Below are 16,719 nucleotides of genomic sequence, written 5' to 3' on the forward strand. Positions count from 1 at the left end.
GTTGGATTCTTCCCTCTTGTGCTTTCTTGACGGAGCACTGTGTCTCGACCTTGATCTGCCTGCTTTAGCTGTCTCAGTGGCTTGTGCCACCATTACTGTCCATGCAGAAATCACCACTCTAACGTGCTTGTTCTTTTCCTCTGTGTGGGCAACTCAGCGATATTAGTGGAAGCAGAGGTAGAGCTGCTGATGTAAATCTGGGGTCTCCAGTCCCGGAAGGGGAGTTTTTATCTTGTAACCTTATGACTGTGAACTCAGCACCCAGACCAAGACCTCAAGTTTTGAAAATTCAGTCCTGCATTCATCCTTTTCTCCTTCTCTCTCTCCCTTGTCCACCCTCGTGCCTCAGAATGCTCTTCCGCCTGTCAGGCAGCCTTCCTCACATGCTCTGTCAGTCCTCAGTTAAGTTTTGCTTTCATTCCAGACCCCTTGCACCCTGTCCCAGCCTGCTGCAGCTCCTGATGCTGGAGTGGCCTCCGGGATCAAGCCTGAGGAGGCGTCCCATGCTCATCCCTGCTCTGCCATGGTGCCTGGGCTTGTGCCTTGCACTGCTTCTAGACTCTGCATCCTTTCAACTCGGGGCTTCTGTTGTTGCTTTTATTTTTCTACACAGTCGAGTTTAGGTTTCCCTTAAGAGTTAGAGGAACAAGGGCTGGTGAGATAGCTCTGCGGACTAAGTGCCTGCTTAGGCAAGCACAGTGACCGGGGATAGATCCCCGGCACCCCATGCTGCACCGCCCTCGGGTGTGCTGAGCGGGTGCTGAACTCCGGGCGCGGTGGTGCACGCCTATAATGCCAGCCTGGGGAGGCTGAAAACAGGAGGATCATTGAGTCTGATCTGTGTAGTGAGACCCTGTACAAATACATTAAAAATAATAAAATAAATAAATATATAAATAAATGAAAAAGAGTTAGAGGAACAGGTATTCTTCCCTCAGTCCAGAGAGTTACGATAGCTTATTTTCATTCTAGGATAACATTCCTTACATTTTAATAATATTGTTAATGCTTATTTTGTTTAGCAGATGCATTTAGAAGCCTTTCTCCTTTTACATCGGGTTTCCTTTTGCTGAGATGCCTTTTTACTTTGGAAGTAAAGGCATCTTTGATTTCATAATGGAGCTTTAGAAATAAACTTGTTAGAAAATGGTGTTAGAGTGGCTTTGTTGAAAAGCCTTTTCTTCCTGTTCCCCTCTGCCACTAGGCATTCTGTTACAAACACATCTCTTAGAGAAAGTGGGCAGTTTTAAAATCATCTTACGGAAAAATCTGAGTTAGATACTTATTTTTGCAGAATTTCAGCACAAAACATTTCTCATAATTATGTAGGGGAAGCATTTAGGTAATCATAAAGTTGAAGGTCTACTGATGTATTTTTAAATAGGAATTACTTTTTCATTAAACTTTCCTTTGAAAAATATACTTTTTTTTTAAAGCCTGAAGGATAGAGAAAAGTAATGTATAATAAAAGTATTTTTTATTGGTTGGCCAAGTATGGTTGATTAATTTTTAAGATGGGACTTCATTAAAGATCTTTTAGAAAAGTATGAATAAAGGACCGGGGATGTAGCTCTGCCGTAGAGCGCTTGTCTGACATGGGCATAGCCCTAGGTGCAGCCCCTAGAACTGCAAACAGCAACAGCAAAACAAATCAAAACAGAAAAGGATGCATTACAAAACATATTTCAGTATGTTTTTATTTTTTCTATGTGTAAGATTTTCCACATATTTGTCATCATACTTGTATATGATTTGCATCTTCTTTTTTAATAATTCATTGAGCAGATGGATGTTTTTAAAGATTATGATACATAGTGCCAAATTTCTTGTCAAAAGAATCACATCATTTTATGCTGCCATGAAAAATGTATCATAACTTTTTTTTTTACATGATAGGTCCACTCATTCTTTTCCCTTCTTTCTCTCCTTCCACCATTCTTTATTTCCTTTTTAAAATTTCAGGGGTGCGCTCCAAGAGGCTGAGGAGCAAGTGTGGTCTGCGCCTTGTACTCCTAGTGCTAACACAATTCCTGATACGTGTCAGAAGCGCCATGCACACTTGTTCATTGACTTTATTTAGTTGGTCGTCTTTTTTTGTTTTTTTTTTTTTTGTTTTTGGCGGAAGCAGGGATTGAACTCAGGCCTTTGTGCTTGCCAGGGAAGCACTTCTCCACTGAGCCATCTCCCCGGCCCAATTGTTCGTAATGGCACCTTGTTTAAATACTTGTGCTCTGGTTACTGATGAATGTGCTTTCTAGACATTGTTTGATATTCTTAGTTTTTAAAAGCAAACCTTTCCTCAGGCTATAACAATAAATATTGAAATGCGCACTGAAGGAAGGTAGGGAATTCGGCCCTTCTTCACAGAAGGAGCACAGCTGTGAGCTCAGCGCCCAGATCAAGACCTCGCGCCCGGGAGCTCCCGCGGGCCCCTCTCCAGCCCACACGGATCCCATAGGAGCCGTGGTTCCGACCCAAAACACCATGTACTATTTTTTCTTGTTTCTGAAGTATAAAAACTGGAATTTTCTCTTCTTTTGCTGTCTTCTATTTAGTGTATTTTGGAGATGCGTTGTTGCAGTTAACGGTACTGTAGCTGGTTCCTTCTCACTGCTGTCATTCTTTATGGTACAACTGAGACCCATCTAGGATGAGTGATCATTTGAGTATTTTCAGATTTCACATGTAGTAAAGGTGTGTCACTAAAAGACATGTCCAGGCGTTGCTCTAGCAGATAGATCTTCCCTGAAGGCCCACACATTTTTTTTTTTTAATGTATTTTAGTACACTGTCTACTGGGTCTCACTACACAGATCAGACTCTAAGTGATCCTTCTATGGTCAGCCTCCCAAGTGCTGGCTTATAGGTGTGTGCCACCACGCCCAGTCCCAATCACCATCTCATGGTGCCACACTTGTCTTTTGGTGTGATTTCTTTCTTTCTTTCTTTCTTTCTTTCTTTTTTTTTTTTTTTTTGGCGGAACCGGGGATTGAACTCAGGCCCTTGTGCCTGCCAGGGAAGCGCTCGGCCCTTTTGGTGTGATTTCATATTAAATTTTACACTTGCTTTCTGTGTTTCAAAATGACAGTACTGTCTGTGTTCTCATCAGAAGTATAGGAGAGCTCACGTTATTTCACGTTCTGTCCTGCGCTTGGCATCCCCTCCCGCTTCCTTACAGAGGAGAGCACTTGTTGAGACACTATGCACATTTTAAACTTGGAAAGCTGGCCAGATTCTCTCCAGAAAGGACATGCCATTTTGTATTTCTGACCAATGGTTTATACAAAAAGGACTCCCTTTCTGTCACTTGTCAGCGCTGGGTGGTACTAGACTTTTATAGTTTTGTTCATCTGGTAAGCAAAAGTAGTATTGTCACCTTTCATACTTGTTGTTTTTCTTTGAAAATGAGTTACTTTTCTGATATTTTGAGTGTTTTATAATCTCATTCTCATTTGCTTTTTATTTATATCAGTTTATTATTTTTAGACATTCTTCTTGAATGTTTATTTTTATAATATAACATATAAAGTTATATATAAAGTTTTTATATAAACATATAAAGTTTATTATAATTTTTTTGAATGTTCAGGTTTTGTCAGTCATCACATTTCTCTGGTTCCTCAGTTTGCATGCTTTAAAGACAGCTGTCTCAGTTGCTTTGTACAGATTTACAAAGCTAAGTTAATAGCTTAAACCAGGGATTACTACACTCAGGCCCTTTTGCCAAATACTAAATCACGCATCAGAAAACAACCAATTTATTGAGATTTTAAGGAGTTTTTCAAATTTTTTTTCCCTGTTCCATTCTTCCCTTTGTTTATAGACATCTATAGACCAGTTTAAGGTTTTCCTCTCACTACCTAGCTGGTGCGAGGCGCCGTGTGAGATAGCAGGGTTGCACATGGAGGAAAGCCTGTGCACACCTTATATATTACTATACGAAGCAGTGAAACTCCTGAATCAATTTTGCAAGTGACTGTCTACCAAATTGATTTTTGGAATTGGCCCCATCTCCAACAGCACTTCGTGGGTATGGCTGGCAGCAGGCCAGAGGGCTGAGAGAGAATGTCCAGATTTCTAGAAGGGAAGTGTAGTTTGAAGAGACATACATCGATACAGCATCTTCATACAGCTTCGTGCTGAGAAAATGCCCATTGGTAAAGCAGATTTTAGGTAACGTGGTTATATCAAGTCATCTCTGTAGGAATATAGAAGACGTAACAATACAGTTAGGCCGTTTTCTAAGTGTGAGGAAAGGAGGGTTTTTTTTTTTTCCTATTTCTTAAAATTGAGTGCTATACAGTTGATAAATACTCATTTAAGCGGCGATATACTTAATAAAAATTCCCTAACAAATTACCCCCTCTTCCAAATAACCATATAAATAAGCAAGCAATATAAACTGAGAGAATTGGGTCTCTAAGAAACAGTTTATAAAGTCTGTCAGTTCATTAATGACTGTCCAGATTCATTCCCTGAAACACAAACTCCAGTTCTTCCCGAATAATGAGCCGTTGTCACGGTTCCAGTCCCAGAGCTGGCAGAATTCCTGCTAACCTTAGCTTACCCGCTCTAATTTCTCATTTATATCATGTCCTATTTATCCCAGCCAACGAGATAAAAATTACTTCCTAGCCCTTGGTGACATGGTTCCATAAATCCCCAACATAAACATGTAGCAAAGCAGACAAACCCGGAGCACCAATTCATTAGCATTAGCAAATTCATGGTAGTCTGAGAGCAAGTGGCTGTGGTATTTATCTGCCTCAGAAAGTCATCCCCCAAGTATTTATGAGTGGTTTTTGTTTTTTTTTCCTTTTGCTGTGCTGGGTGTGAGGGACATAGCCTGCGCTCCATGCCTTGGCAGAAAGCTCTCATTTTATCTGTCTCCTTGTTTTTCCATAAAATTGAGCCCCATGCCAAGTGGGGCGCGGTGTCTGTTCCCTCTTCCTCGATGGGCCTTTGCCGGCAGGTTGCCTGTCTTGACATTGCACTTTTTTCTCAGTGGTAAATAACTCTTTTTATGGCTCAACCGCCATATAAACATTTAGCAGATTCCTTTTAGCCTTATCAAATTTGTATCTGGTGTATATATTTTCTTGCTTTTTAAAAATTATATTTAGCTTTTATGCTATCAAACTCACTCCTCCCTTATCAGCAACTTTGGACCCACACTAGAAAGTAGGTAGTTGCCATTCTTGGCCTTGTTTACTACCTTGCAGTTACTTTTCTCCTAACGTTGGGCAGTGCCCCTATCATTTATTTAGCGTAGAGTCCCGTGCTTTGTAAGTCTAAGTATTCCTGCCTCCCAGCACTTTGGTTAAAAAAAAAAAAAAAGTTATTTTTCTTTAAATTCAGTGTTAGTGATCCATTTTACTTTATCTAAAGTACCTGAGATGAGCCAGCCATAATTGCTCTGGTGCTGTTTGTTTGCTTGGGTCTGCGTGTATTTGTTCCTTTTACCATTCCCTTCCCCCATAAGATAGGATTGTAAAAACATTCTTGCAGGAAAGCAACATTCTACTCCTTCTTAAAATATTGTAGATTCGGGATGGGCTCAGCAGTTTAAGTGCCTGCCTGGCAAGTGCAAGGTCCCAAGTTCAATCCCCAGTCTACCCCCCCCCCAAAAAAAAAAAAAAAAGATTAGTGGAGTATCCTCAGTTCTCTTAAATAATTTTACTATACTGTAGTGATTATGATCCAATGGCAGCATTCTCTTCTTGGTCCCTGATGAGTCTAGTTAATGTGGCAATCATTGCAGTGTTGTCCGGCTGTCCTCGTTCCTGCTGTTTGGTATGTGTGCATGTACAGGGTGTGGTCTCATGGTTTAACTTTGGAATTTTGCTTATCTGCCTGCTTGCTTCAGTCTCCTGTAAGATTAGAGATGATCATAGACTCAGACCACGAGGCAGGCGTCTCGGGTTTGTAGTGCTTTGCAAAGATGGGGCTATCATTGACTGAAGAACACATTGCATGCAGATGGACTGAAATGCACAGTGACACTGACTCAGAGAAATATGTACCCAGCCACATCTAAATCTGTGCTGTTAGAAAAAGAGCCCTGTGGACTTAGTGGGTAGAACAGTAAAGATTTGCTTCTCACAGTTCTGGAGGCTGGAAGTCCAAGACCAGAGTCAGTATAGCTGTGTCCTGGAGAGGGCCAGCTTCCTCCTTGGTAGATAGCCGTGCTGTCACGGGATCTTCACGTGGTGGAGAGTAGAGTGGGCACAGTTGTCTCCTGTTGCTTACAAAAGCAGAGGTCCTGGTGAGGAGCGCTCCATGCACCTGGCCTGAGCACTGTGCAAACTGCCCCTCTGAGGTGAGGGTTTGAACATGAGTTTTGGAGGCTCCAAAGCAGTCAGAGTAGCACCATAGGATCTGCTGATCAAAGGTGCCTTTGGGCTTAAGGCAGGTGCTTTGTGATGAGTTACACAAATATTTCACTGCTGTGAACAATAATGGGAATTAATAGATAGAACATGTCTTTATGATGCTTGATTGAATTTTGTAAGTTTTGAACAATTATGTTTTTTGGAGGCTCCATTGTTTTTGACTAAAAGAACTTTATTTTTAGAGTGTTTTTTACAAAGATTCTTCTAGGAGCTGTTGTGATTAGCTGTTGTTCGCTTATGTACCATTAGCGGGCCTACAGACTGCGAGATGAGAGAGCAGCTTCGGACCTTGCACATCACGGGAAAAGCATGCTCTCATTGCAGAACGAGGTCCGGAGCTTAAGCCTCGGAGCACTTGGTGTTCTTCCGTGTGCTGCATAATGATCTTCAGAGAACCGTCAGTACGGGCTTTTTAGCTTCGTTCATCATGGCGGGTGTAGCACATTAGCACCAAAAATTAGACCATAATGCAACAATGGCTTATCGAAAACACCCATAAATATCTCATAAAAGCTTAGAATTTCCTTAAGGATATAACAGCACTTCTGAAGAGCTTTCATCTTTTACTCTAGAAAGAATGATAAAATATTTAAAACATAACATGGTTTTGCATATTATAAACTATGGTTCTTTATGCTAGGTGGCTTTAAATTTACTTAGGCAGACACTTTTTATATGCATACCTCCCAGATGGAGCCTTTTATCATTTATAATGTTGTTGCCATTTTAGAAATGAGATGGTTTATGAGTACTGTTCATCAGTGAAACAAAGGACTTTAGCATTACTTGGCACCTGCTTAAACAGTGTAAAATCCGGAATGACCTTCCTAGACATGCTCTTTACCTCCATTGTCTTGCCTTGCCTTGTTCGACTGCCGGTTTGCTCTTAATTGAGGAGACTCACTTCCCCCTCTCTCTCCACCCAAGATGGAGGTAAGGAAGTCTTATCCATGCACCAGATTCTTCTGTACCTGCTACGGTGTAGCAAAGCCCTGGTGCCGGAGGAGGAGATTGCCAATATGCTTCAGTGGGAGGAGCTCGAGTGGCAGAAATACGCGGAAGAATGCAAAGGCATGATCGTCACCAACCCCGGAACGGTACGGGCTGCTTCTGCGCATGCGGGACTGAACCGCTTGCTTTTCCGCATTCGGATGTTTTGAAAAAACAGGAACAGTGCATTTAAAAGTTACAAATACTTAGCTGCTTTTTGTCCCTAGAATATATTTTCCTTTCGTCATTAGTAAAGCAGATAGTGATAGTGCTGGTGTAACCCCACTAGTCAAGGAGGCTGCGACAGGGGGATCTAAGTTTGAACCTGACCTGGGCAATGTAGTAACATCCTGACACAAGAGAAAAAATAAGGAAAAAGGGCTAAGGACCTAGTTCAGTGCGAGGGCCAGTATTACAGAAAACGAGGTAAACTGCCGCAATTAGGAATATTTAATAGTTAGCTCACCTGACTGGTAAATTTATTCTTCCTACAGATGCCCGTTTTTGAAACTTCTGCTGCGTGCTGCAAATTGCCTTCCAGAAGGGTTGTAAAATTTAGATTCTGATCAGAATATTCATTTCTTTATACTGATTATATGGGTTTAACGGGGGAAAAACAGCTTTGCCATTTTGATAGGAAAAAGTTTATTATTTAGCTCAGTTTTTTGTTTCTTTAGGTTTCTAGTAAAAACTGGTAATTTAAACATGATTGCCTATTCATATTATCTTTTGATAACTTCCTTTTACTCTCCTTTGTTTGATCTTTTGTGTGTGTGCCATTTGTTCTTTTAACATGCATTCTTTGCTGCCAGGCGTGGTGGCGCACACCTGTTATACCGGCACCGGCACCGGGGCAGTTGAGGCAGGAGGATTAGTGTGAGTCAGTGGTCACCCTGGGCTATGCAGCAAGTTAAAGGCCAGAATAGATTATGTAGCAAGACCTTGTCTCAAGAAAAAAGGAGAAAAGAAGAGCAAACACAAAATTTATCCTTTGCCATAATATTACAAATACTTAATATTTTTATTTGCCTCTTAATTATTATTATTTTTTAAAGTACATTCTAGCCAGGCCCAGTGGTGTGTACCTGTAATCCCAGATTGGGGGAGTGAGGCGTGTGAATTTGCAAGCTTGAGTGTAAGTTGGGCAGCTTAGTGTCTTTGAGAAAAAAAAAAAGACTGCTTGCCTGGCATCCACGAAGCCGTCAGTGGAGTCCCCAGTACCCTGAAAAAGCGAAACAAAACAAACCCCCTAATCCTCTCATGTAAAACACAGAACTTTCTTTATATTACATTAGGAAAGTTTTTCTTTATGTTATTGTTTCATAAAATAATTATACATTGGCATCTTACTAAGATAAATTTTGTAGAAATGAAGAATTAAATATATGTAAAGAAGCAGAATAAGCTATTTAAACAAAGCTGTTCCTTTTTGTTTTGTAATGCTGTTAATTGTTTAATAGTCTTGATTCATAAAACATAAACTGTGGATCTGCTTTTGATAGCATGACAATAACATCTGCACAAACAAAATGTTGCTATTTGCAAATAAGACATTCTGGCTAATACTGATTTTAAACAAATCCAGAGAGTGAAATTATTTAATAAAAATATGTTTAAACACGAGACTTGCTTCAGACTAAGAAAAAAGAATTATACAATTTTTACTGTTGTATTAGTAAGTCACATAAATGATTATTAAAATAACTTTAGAAGAAATTCATAGCAGTTCTATGCAAGTAAGACTGCAAATTTTATTGTGCTTTAAACGGTTACATGTTGGGACCAGGGAGATGGCTCAGTAAAATAAGCACTTGCCTGGCAAGCACAAGGGCCTGAGTTCAAACCATGGTTCCATCAAAAAAATAAATAAATAAATAAACGCTTACAAGTATTTTTATTTTGTCACTTTAGACGTGGGTCGTAGGGTGGTGAGACGATGGGAGACATGTGTTTCCAGCTTAGTTGTTCTGCAGTGAACGCTTGGGGAGCACCTTTCCTCTGGGAGTCCTTCCTTAGCACTGTTAGGATCTCCTGAAATCTAGGCTCAGCTAGCGAGCTTTGCAAAACAAAGGAGCCAGGCCTGGTGGTGCGTGCCTATGATCCTGGCACTCTGGGAGGATAACGATTTTGAGCCCAGCCTGGGGAAATTAGCCATTTGGTGAGACCTGTCTCAAAATAAAAAGTATGTTTTACTTTGAGCTGGGGATGTAGCTCAGTGCAAAGGCCCTGGGTTCAATCCCCAGGACCACCACCAGTAGCAAAAGATGGTCCCGATTGACCCTGCTCATACACGCAGGCCGTGAGGCCTAGGAGTTTGCAGTTTAAAGAAATCCCCAAGTACATCTGCTCGCCTGTGGTCTGAGCAAGTGGCACAGACGACACTTCCCTGTCTCCGTCATCGTCCAGCCACTAGTTGCTGGGGCCATGGTACGCGTCAGTCTGGTGAGGCTGAGGTGTGATACAGGGCACGTGTATCAGGGGATCTTGGATGAATGCTGGCCCGTGGGCCAGTCTGTGGAGCTGTAGTCCCGCGAGAGACCACTGGGCCCGGCCTGCCAGACACGCTTCATAAACGCTGCACTGAGCTCTCAGAAAACTGTATTGATCATTGGCACAATTAATGTATAACCTTGAAGTGACCAAAAGCCATTTGAAGATAATGAGGAGAAAGACTAGTCAGGATGAAAGGTTTATAATGGAAAATAATCAGAAATGAATTAGGTAAAGTATGTTGGGGTGTCAGATTTAGTAATGTGTAGAAGTTCTTTCTTTTATAGTATTTATTTAAAGGTAGACTCATGGAAACATTATTTCATTACATCCCCTTGAAAAGTGTCTGTGCGACTAGGATGGCAAGGTAGAACGGACGCTCTTAGGTCATCCTCTGCATTACTTGCTTTGAAAGATTGCCCAATAGCAAGAGTACTGGGGAATTTATTACATTTTCCAAACCATTATGGTCCCATTAAACACTTTACTGTTGCAGAACCTAAAGGAATTAATCTTTTCCCTCGCACTTTGCCTCTGCCAGGGAATACTTTGGTCATTAGCGAGACTTTTTTTATTCTCACACAGCGATGGATAGTATGATAGATGTCACAGGGTGAGGCCAGCGACTAGGATTCATTCCCCCAACCTCCTCTTAATGCGGAGATGCGATAGATCTCTTGTTACGTCGTCCAGGCTGGTCTTGAGCGCCTCCTGCCTAGTGTTCAGAGCAGCTGCAGGCTTGTGCTCCTGCTCCTGGCGGTGGTGCTGTAGGGTTTCTAGGTCACTTTGTGGGGTTGATACCACAGCATGGTGTTTAAAGTCGCAGAAACATTCTTTGTTTCACAGTTCCTCTTTTAAGAATGTACCCTACAACTTTGATGCACAAAATAATGAAAATAATTCTTAGATCCAGTATTTTACAGTGTTAGTATGCATTTAAATGATTTTCGATAAGATGAGAACAAAAGTATTTCCACCTAATTCTGAGAGCAGAGGCCAACTTCTCAAAATACTAGTGAAAGTTTGATTATTTAATTAAATGGCATTTGAATGCTTTTTATTTTTTATCTTTTTTTTTTTTTTTGTATTTTAGGGAAGGGTCTACAGGGTCTATAGGGTCTCACTACTAGATCGGACTGGAAGTGATCTGCCTGTTTACAGACTCCCAAAAACTGGGATTACAGACTTGCACCACCACGCCCAGTCTCAGCCCAGTCTCAATTGCTATCTCACTTCGACCCTGGGGGTGGGGCTGGCCCGGCAGGCCCGGGAATTGAACTCCAGCCCCTTGTGCCTGCTTGTAGGCGCTTTAATCCGCTAAGGTATTTGGCCTCCCCTTAAATGTTTTTTAAAAGCTGAGGTTTTACCAATATGTGTGAATTTGTCTGTACTTTTGATCATCTAATTATATTTGAAAATACCTGACCAGGGCTGCAGGTGTACATAGGGCGCTAGCTGTTCTGAATTGCAGGTGTTTTCTTGGCTTTAGCACTGAAATCCCATTTGCCACAGATGAAGCAGACAGGCAGCAGCCAAAGCGGTGGGGGTGGGCATTGTTGTGGGGCAGCGTGAAGCTTCCTGGCCTCTGCGCGTCAGTTCTGCCTACAGCCTTAGCCACTGATGCCGCTGAGCCCGAGGCCCCCAGTCTGCCGGTGTGAATGGAATCGCTACTGGGGACTGCCCTGAGGTGTTTTAAGGAAGAAGGTTGCCAAACCGTATTCTTAATGAGTTCACCATCTTTTCGTGAATTTAAACTTCCATAGTGAAAGATGTTTTACAAATAGCCTGGAAGGAACGAGCCACTTACTTCTCCCTGCTTGGACATAAAGAAAAAACAAAAACAAACAAACAACAACAACAACAAAAAACCAGGCTTTGCTAAAATACAGAAATTGCTTAGACATAATAAAAAAGCTTAGCTATTTGACTCTTTTTCTTTTACCACAATAGCTTCTAATTTACTGGAGAGGAATTAAAAGAAATGTACAGGGCACGCTGAGAAATAATGGGGGTGGGGTTAAGTGGAGTCATCTCTTTATGAACACGAAGGAGAGGTAAAGCTGTTCAGGTGGAATATGAAAGTAAAGTGGACTACGCCTGCGCATCTCACATCTCTTCCCGTGACGCAGAATCCTTCCCCTGGGCCTCGCAGAGGCTAAGGAAAAGTTGTGTCCGACTAGGTGTCCTTTTACGAGTTTAATTTTTAAAGGTTTCTGTATAAACTGCAAAAAAGGATAAAACCATTGACCACAAAGCCAAATGGCAGAGACTCACTTGCAGGGATGACATTATAGTTTTTATATAGTATGCTGCTATGATTAAAGGATTTTAAATGACATTTTTCCCTTTGGGGACAAGGCTTTCCTAGGGGAAAAAAAAACCAATTAATTCTTTCCCTACTTAGGATAAAGTCAATACTTGCAGACTTCTTATGGGAATAAATGGTGTTGATTTTTTTCCCCCTCTAGAAACCGAGTTCTGTCCGCATTGATCAACTGGATCGTGAGCAGTTCAACCCTGATGTGATTACTTTTCCAATTATTGTCCACTTTGGGATACGCCCTGCACAGTTGAGTTATGCAGGAGACCCACAGTAAGATATTTCTCAGTGTTTGTCTTAGCCGGTTTCACCTTCTACTAACAGCTGAATTAGCAGAGGATTACCTTTTAGTGGACGCTTCTCCTTTTCACAAATTAAGACCTGAAATGAGCTGTATTTTCATATTCAGGTTACCAAATGAAACCACTTTCGGTGGCTCCTGAAGAATGCTTTTCTCCACCTATTTGACTGCAAGAAATTATTATCCAATAGATTACTCTTGGCAATCTTGATAGACATAAGCCCTGTCTGTTTTTCAAGAGCTTTTCTTAATTCATCACTATAATGGTTGCTGTTATTTTTATTTTTTCAGTGTCCTCTAGAGGAAAGTAGCGCCATGTTGGCTCCGTGCACTGCTGAGAATGCAGAGGGCTCTCTTCGGGGCAGCGTGAGGGGCTTAAGCCCCGCGCAGCAGGCAGGGCCACAGCGGTGCACGGGCCATGATTTCCTAGTCTTAGAATTGGTAGTACTTTGCACATTTGGGATTTTTCATCTGGCATGTTAATGTTTTGCTGGAAGAAGATGAAAATGTATGGGAATGGAACGGAGATAGCATCATTGTGTTCTTCAGGAATGTTTGGAATTTCTACCTTGTTAAGCAAACAGTTTCCTGACTTACCATTTTTTTTAAAAAAAGATTCATAATGGGAGGAAAGGGCATGGGAGATTTTCAGTTCATAAGTACATTTCTGGCTGGTATGTAACTAGAAGAGGCTAAAGGGTTTTGTTCTTCTTTTTCCTCCTTTGGATAAAAGTATGAAGCAGTGAACCAGGCAGTGTGTAAGTACTTCTTTCTTTCCTCCATTCTTTAAAAAAATAATATTGAAAAAGGAGAGGCCCAGCTCAGGCCAAGAAAGGAGCAGCTTCACGGTGACAGAAAATCTTTTAACAAATCCCTTCTTGTCAGAAAAATGTTAGTAGAATGTGATGAGGCGCTCACCACTCTCAGGTGGCAGGATCAGGAGTTGACGGAGGACCACACGTGCTCTTCATCCCAGGATGCTTGACCAGTTCCTTCCCACTGATCCAAATGCCTGCGTAGTGGGCTGCGATACATACGCTCTTTTTTGCTGTGCAAATACAAGTTGCTGTACACCATTTGTCTTTCCCCTCTCCAGTGGAAATTGAATAACATTTGTATCTTGGGAGACAGCACAAAAGTGGTTCCCTATTCTGACATTCTTTAGCTGACTGTCCCTAGTAAAGAAGGGGTGTTCTTTCGACAAAAGAAATATGTTATACTTAAATGATAATCTTCCACTTGCTAACTGTGAAAAATGGTATATTTCCATTGGCTGGCAGAATTTTTAAATTTTTTTCCATTTTTTAAAATGTATTTGGTACAGGGTCTCACTACGCAGCTCAGACTCGTAGTGATCCTGCTGTTTTCAGCCTCCCCAGTGCTGGGATTACAGGTGTGATTACCACATTGGGACTTGGTTGCTGACTCAGCATACCCCTGGGTTGGCGCTGGTGTGGCATGAGGGCCTGGGGATCAAACCCTGTTTCCTGCACTTGCCAAAGCAGGTGCTTAGTCTGCTGAGCTATCTCGCTGGCCCTGGCTGGCATGATTTTGTGTCTTCTTTGGAATTATTTTCAGAAATTCATCCTCATAGTCACAGCTCATTTTCAGCCCAAAGAAGCTGCAGTCTACTTTACTACCAGTTTCCAGATGCCTTCCGGCCATCCTTCCCCTCAACCCACAAACATGTCCTCTCTTAAGAGTGAAGGGTCATGGCCCTTGCAGAGATTCAGAAGAATGTCATTTGTGATTGAGCAGGCCTATTAAAGTAACTGGTTTTGTTTCACTTTCGTTTTGCTTTCCCTTTGTGTGAGCTGTTTGTCCCTTTCCTTAGGTACCAGAAACTGTGGAAGAGCTATGTGAAACTCCGCCACCTCCTAGCAAACAGTCCCAAAGTTAAACAAACTGACAAGCAGAAGCTGGCACAGAGAGAGGTCAGTATTGAACCCTGGACTCTGCAGAGCTGTGGTGGTGCAACTCAGACCTACTCAGGATTGTTGCGTTATACTGTGCTTCTAGAATAAGTTGGAAAGGTATTTTTAAAATTATACTTTACTCTCTTTCCCACAGTAGAACACTGATTTTTATTTTATTTTCTTGTTGGCAGAACCAGGGATTGAACTCAGGTCCTTGCGCTTGTCAGGCAAGCACTTATTCTAATAAGCTATCTCCCTGCCCCTTGATTTTTTTTTTTTTTTTTAATGTTTTAATATTCAAAGGAGCATCTGCCTGGTGTGGTAGCTCATGCTTGTAATCCCGGTACTTGGGAGGCAGAGGCAGGAGGATCCTTGCAAGTTCAAGACCACCTGGACCACAAAGTGTGCTCAAGGCCAGCCTGAGCTGCATAGTGAGACCCTGTTTCAAAAAAAGAAAAAAGAACGTGTGTACCCACCAAAAGGCCATTTTCTTAATGGATTACAACTTTTGGAAATCAAATATATGATTCTGGTTTTTTAGTACTGGGGATAGATGGAACCTGGGGCCTTGTATATGCTAGGCAAGTGCTCTACCGCTGAGCTACACCCCCAGCCCATCAAATGTATCTTTTATAGAAGCTGGAAAAGCTCAAAGTTTGGTTTTTATATTTAATTAGACTTTATGTTCTACAACATGGGGCCTTGGTGAGATTTCTTGGTCTTAAGATTGTGAAACGCCACTTTCCCTGTAAGACTTCATGGAAGTCTTCACTTCAGCAGAGTGAACTGATTGTAAGGTTTTAATATTCCGCATTCCATATTTCTATCTGTGTGAGTATTGGTACCCTTGCACTCTAGGACTTATATTGTAGTTTACATTTAAGAATAAGTTGGGAAAAAAAAAGAGAGTAAGTTGGTTCAGTCTGAACACAGACTGTCTCAGTGAGGTTTACTCTGCTGTGGTAGGACAAGAAAGAGGAAGGGATAGAGGCTGGGTGGTGGGTTTGAATTCTGGCTTCGTCACTTGCTGTGATTTGAGCCCGTTGGCCTCCTTATCCAGGGGAGCGAAGGCTCAGAGGCTGCCTGAATGTCCCTCTGCTGCTTCACCCAAGCAACACATGGTTGTATGACTTACGTGCTCCGTGTAAGGTCCTGCGTGGGGAATCTGGCCGGTAGCAGGAGCTCGATCGGTGGTGGAGCTTGTGCTGATTCCTGTTGCTCTCTGAATTCCTCTGAGGTTTTTATTCCATTCCATACATACAAATATAAATTTGCCTTTCATAATTAATTACTTACAGGACACTGAAAGGGAAGAAATAGTTCCTGATTGTCTCAGGAGTGAAGTTTTGCCCTATTGCTCCCCCCCTTTAAAAATAAAATGTACACTTACTACAAGGGTGTGAGGAGTTTACAAATTACAAGTTAGTATTATGTGGGTTGCAGGTTAGTTGTCTTTCTTGGATGGAAATGCATAACATAAGGCTTGATATAAATATAATTTTTATACGTTGTTTTCAAATCCCAAACGTCACATTTTTTTTTTTTTTTAATCAGTGATAGGGCATATTTTGTATGAACATGCCAGATTGGCAGATTTAGTTTAAAATTGTCCTTGTCGGGTTACCAGGGAGAGTTGCCTTAATCCCAGAGCTTCACACATCATGGCCTTCATTCCAAAGAAAATATTTTAGTTTTGCATGAAGAGTGCCCGGATGTAAGGGTAATATCAGATGAGCCCGGCTGACTTCCTGATGCTTAATGGCTGCCTGTCCCACTGCTGAGCTGCCTTTTGTGAGTTCTTTTCTAGGAGGCACTCCAAAAGATCCGACAGAAGAATACAATGAGGCGGGAAGTGACCGTGGAGCTCAGTAGCCAAGGATTCTGGAAAACTGGCATTCGTTCTGATGTCTGTCAGGTGATGACACTTCCGAGAACACAGCTATCCCCATGTAGTTCTTGCTTTGAAAGTCATTGGCACTGACATTCTTTTTTAATTGAGAAATTTCTGTGGAACATACTACTGTGAGGCTTAATGGAACATTACTGTTGATTGTTTTCTGTTTGAATTTTTGTTGGTGTTGTGTGTTTTGGTGTTGTGTGTGTGTGTGTATTTTGGGGGAATGGGTAGAGGGGGAGAAACATATATAGCAATGTTAAATTCAGTCTCTTTCGTTTGGGTAAAGATGAGTCTACCTTCATATGTGTCTTGAGCAGAAGAAATGATCTCAGCCATAGAAGTGGACCCATGGTTGTACAGAATTTACGGACCAGTGCCCCAAATTTTTGTTGCAGAGAACTGAAGGCATTAAT

The 16,719-nt window shown here is 41.6% G+C and overlaps 1 protein-coding gene across 6 annotated transcripts in view; it reads left to right on the forward strand.

Moving 5' to 3' along the window:
• Drosha (drosha ribonuclease III) overlaps nt 1-16,719 on the forward strand; it is a 133,874-nt gene that overhangs the window by 52,653 nt on the left and 64,502 nt on the right. For 5 of the 6 annotated variants that reach the window (XM_004642293.2, XM_004642294.3, XM_023702365.1 and 2 more), the window contains 4 exons: nt 7,320-7,489; nt 12,341-12,465; nt 14,328-14,427; nt 16,217-16,324. In XM_004642293.2, coding sequence (XP_004642350.1) covers nt 7,320-7,489; nt 12,341-12,465; nt 14,328-14,427; nt 16,217-16,324 — 503 coding nt within the window. The remainder of the gene's footprint in view (nt 1-7,319; nt 7,490-12,340; nt 12,466-14,327; nt 14,428-16,216; nt 16,325-16,719) is intronic. The other variant, XM_023702367.1, reaches the window with a different exon arrangement.

The sequence above is a fragment of the Octodon degus genome, unplaced genomic scaffold (genome assembly GCF_000260255.1).
Source record: "Octodon degus isolate 3935 unplaced genomic scaffold, OctDeg1.0 scaffold00149, whole genome shotgun sequence".
NCBI classification, from domain to species: domain Eukaryota; kingdom Metazoa; phylum Chordata; class Mammalia; order Rodentia; family Octodontidae; genus Octodon; species Octodon degus.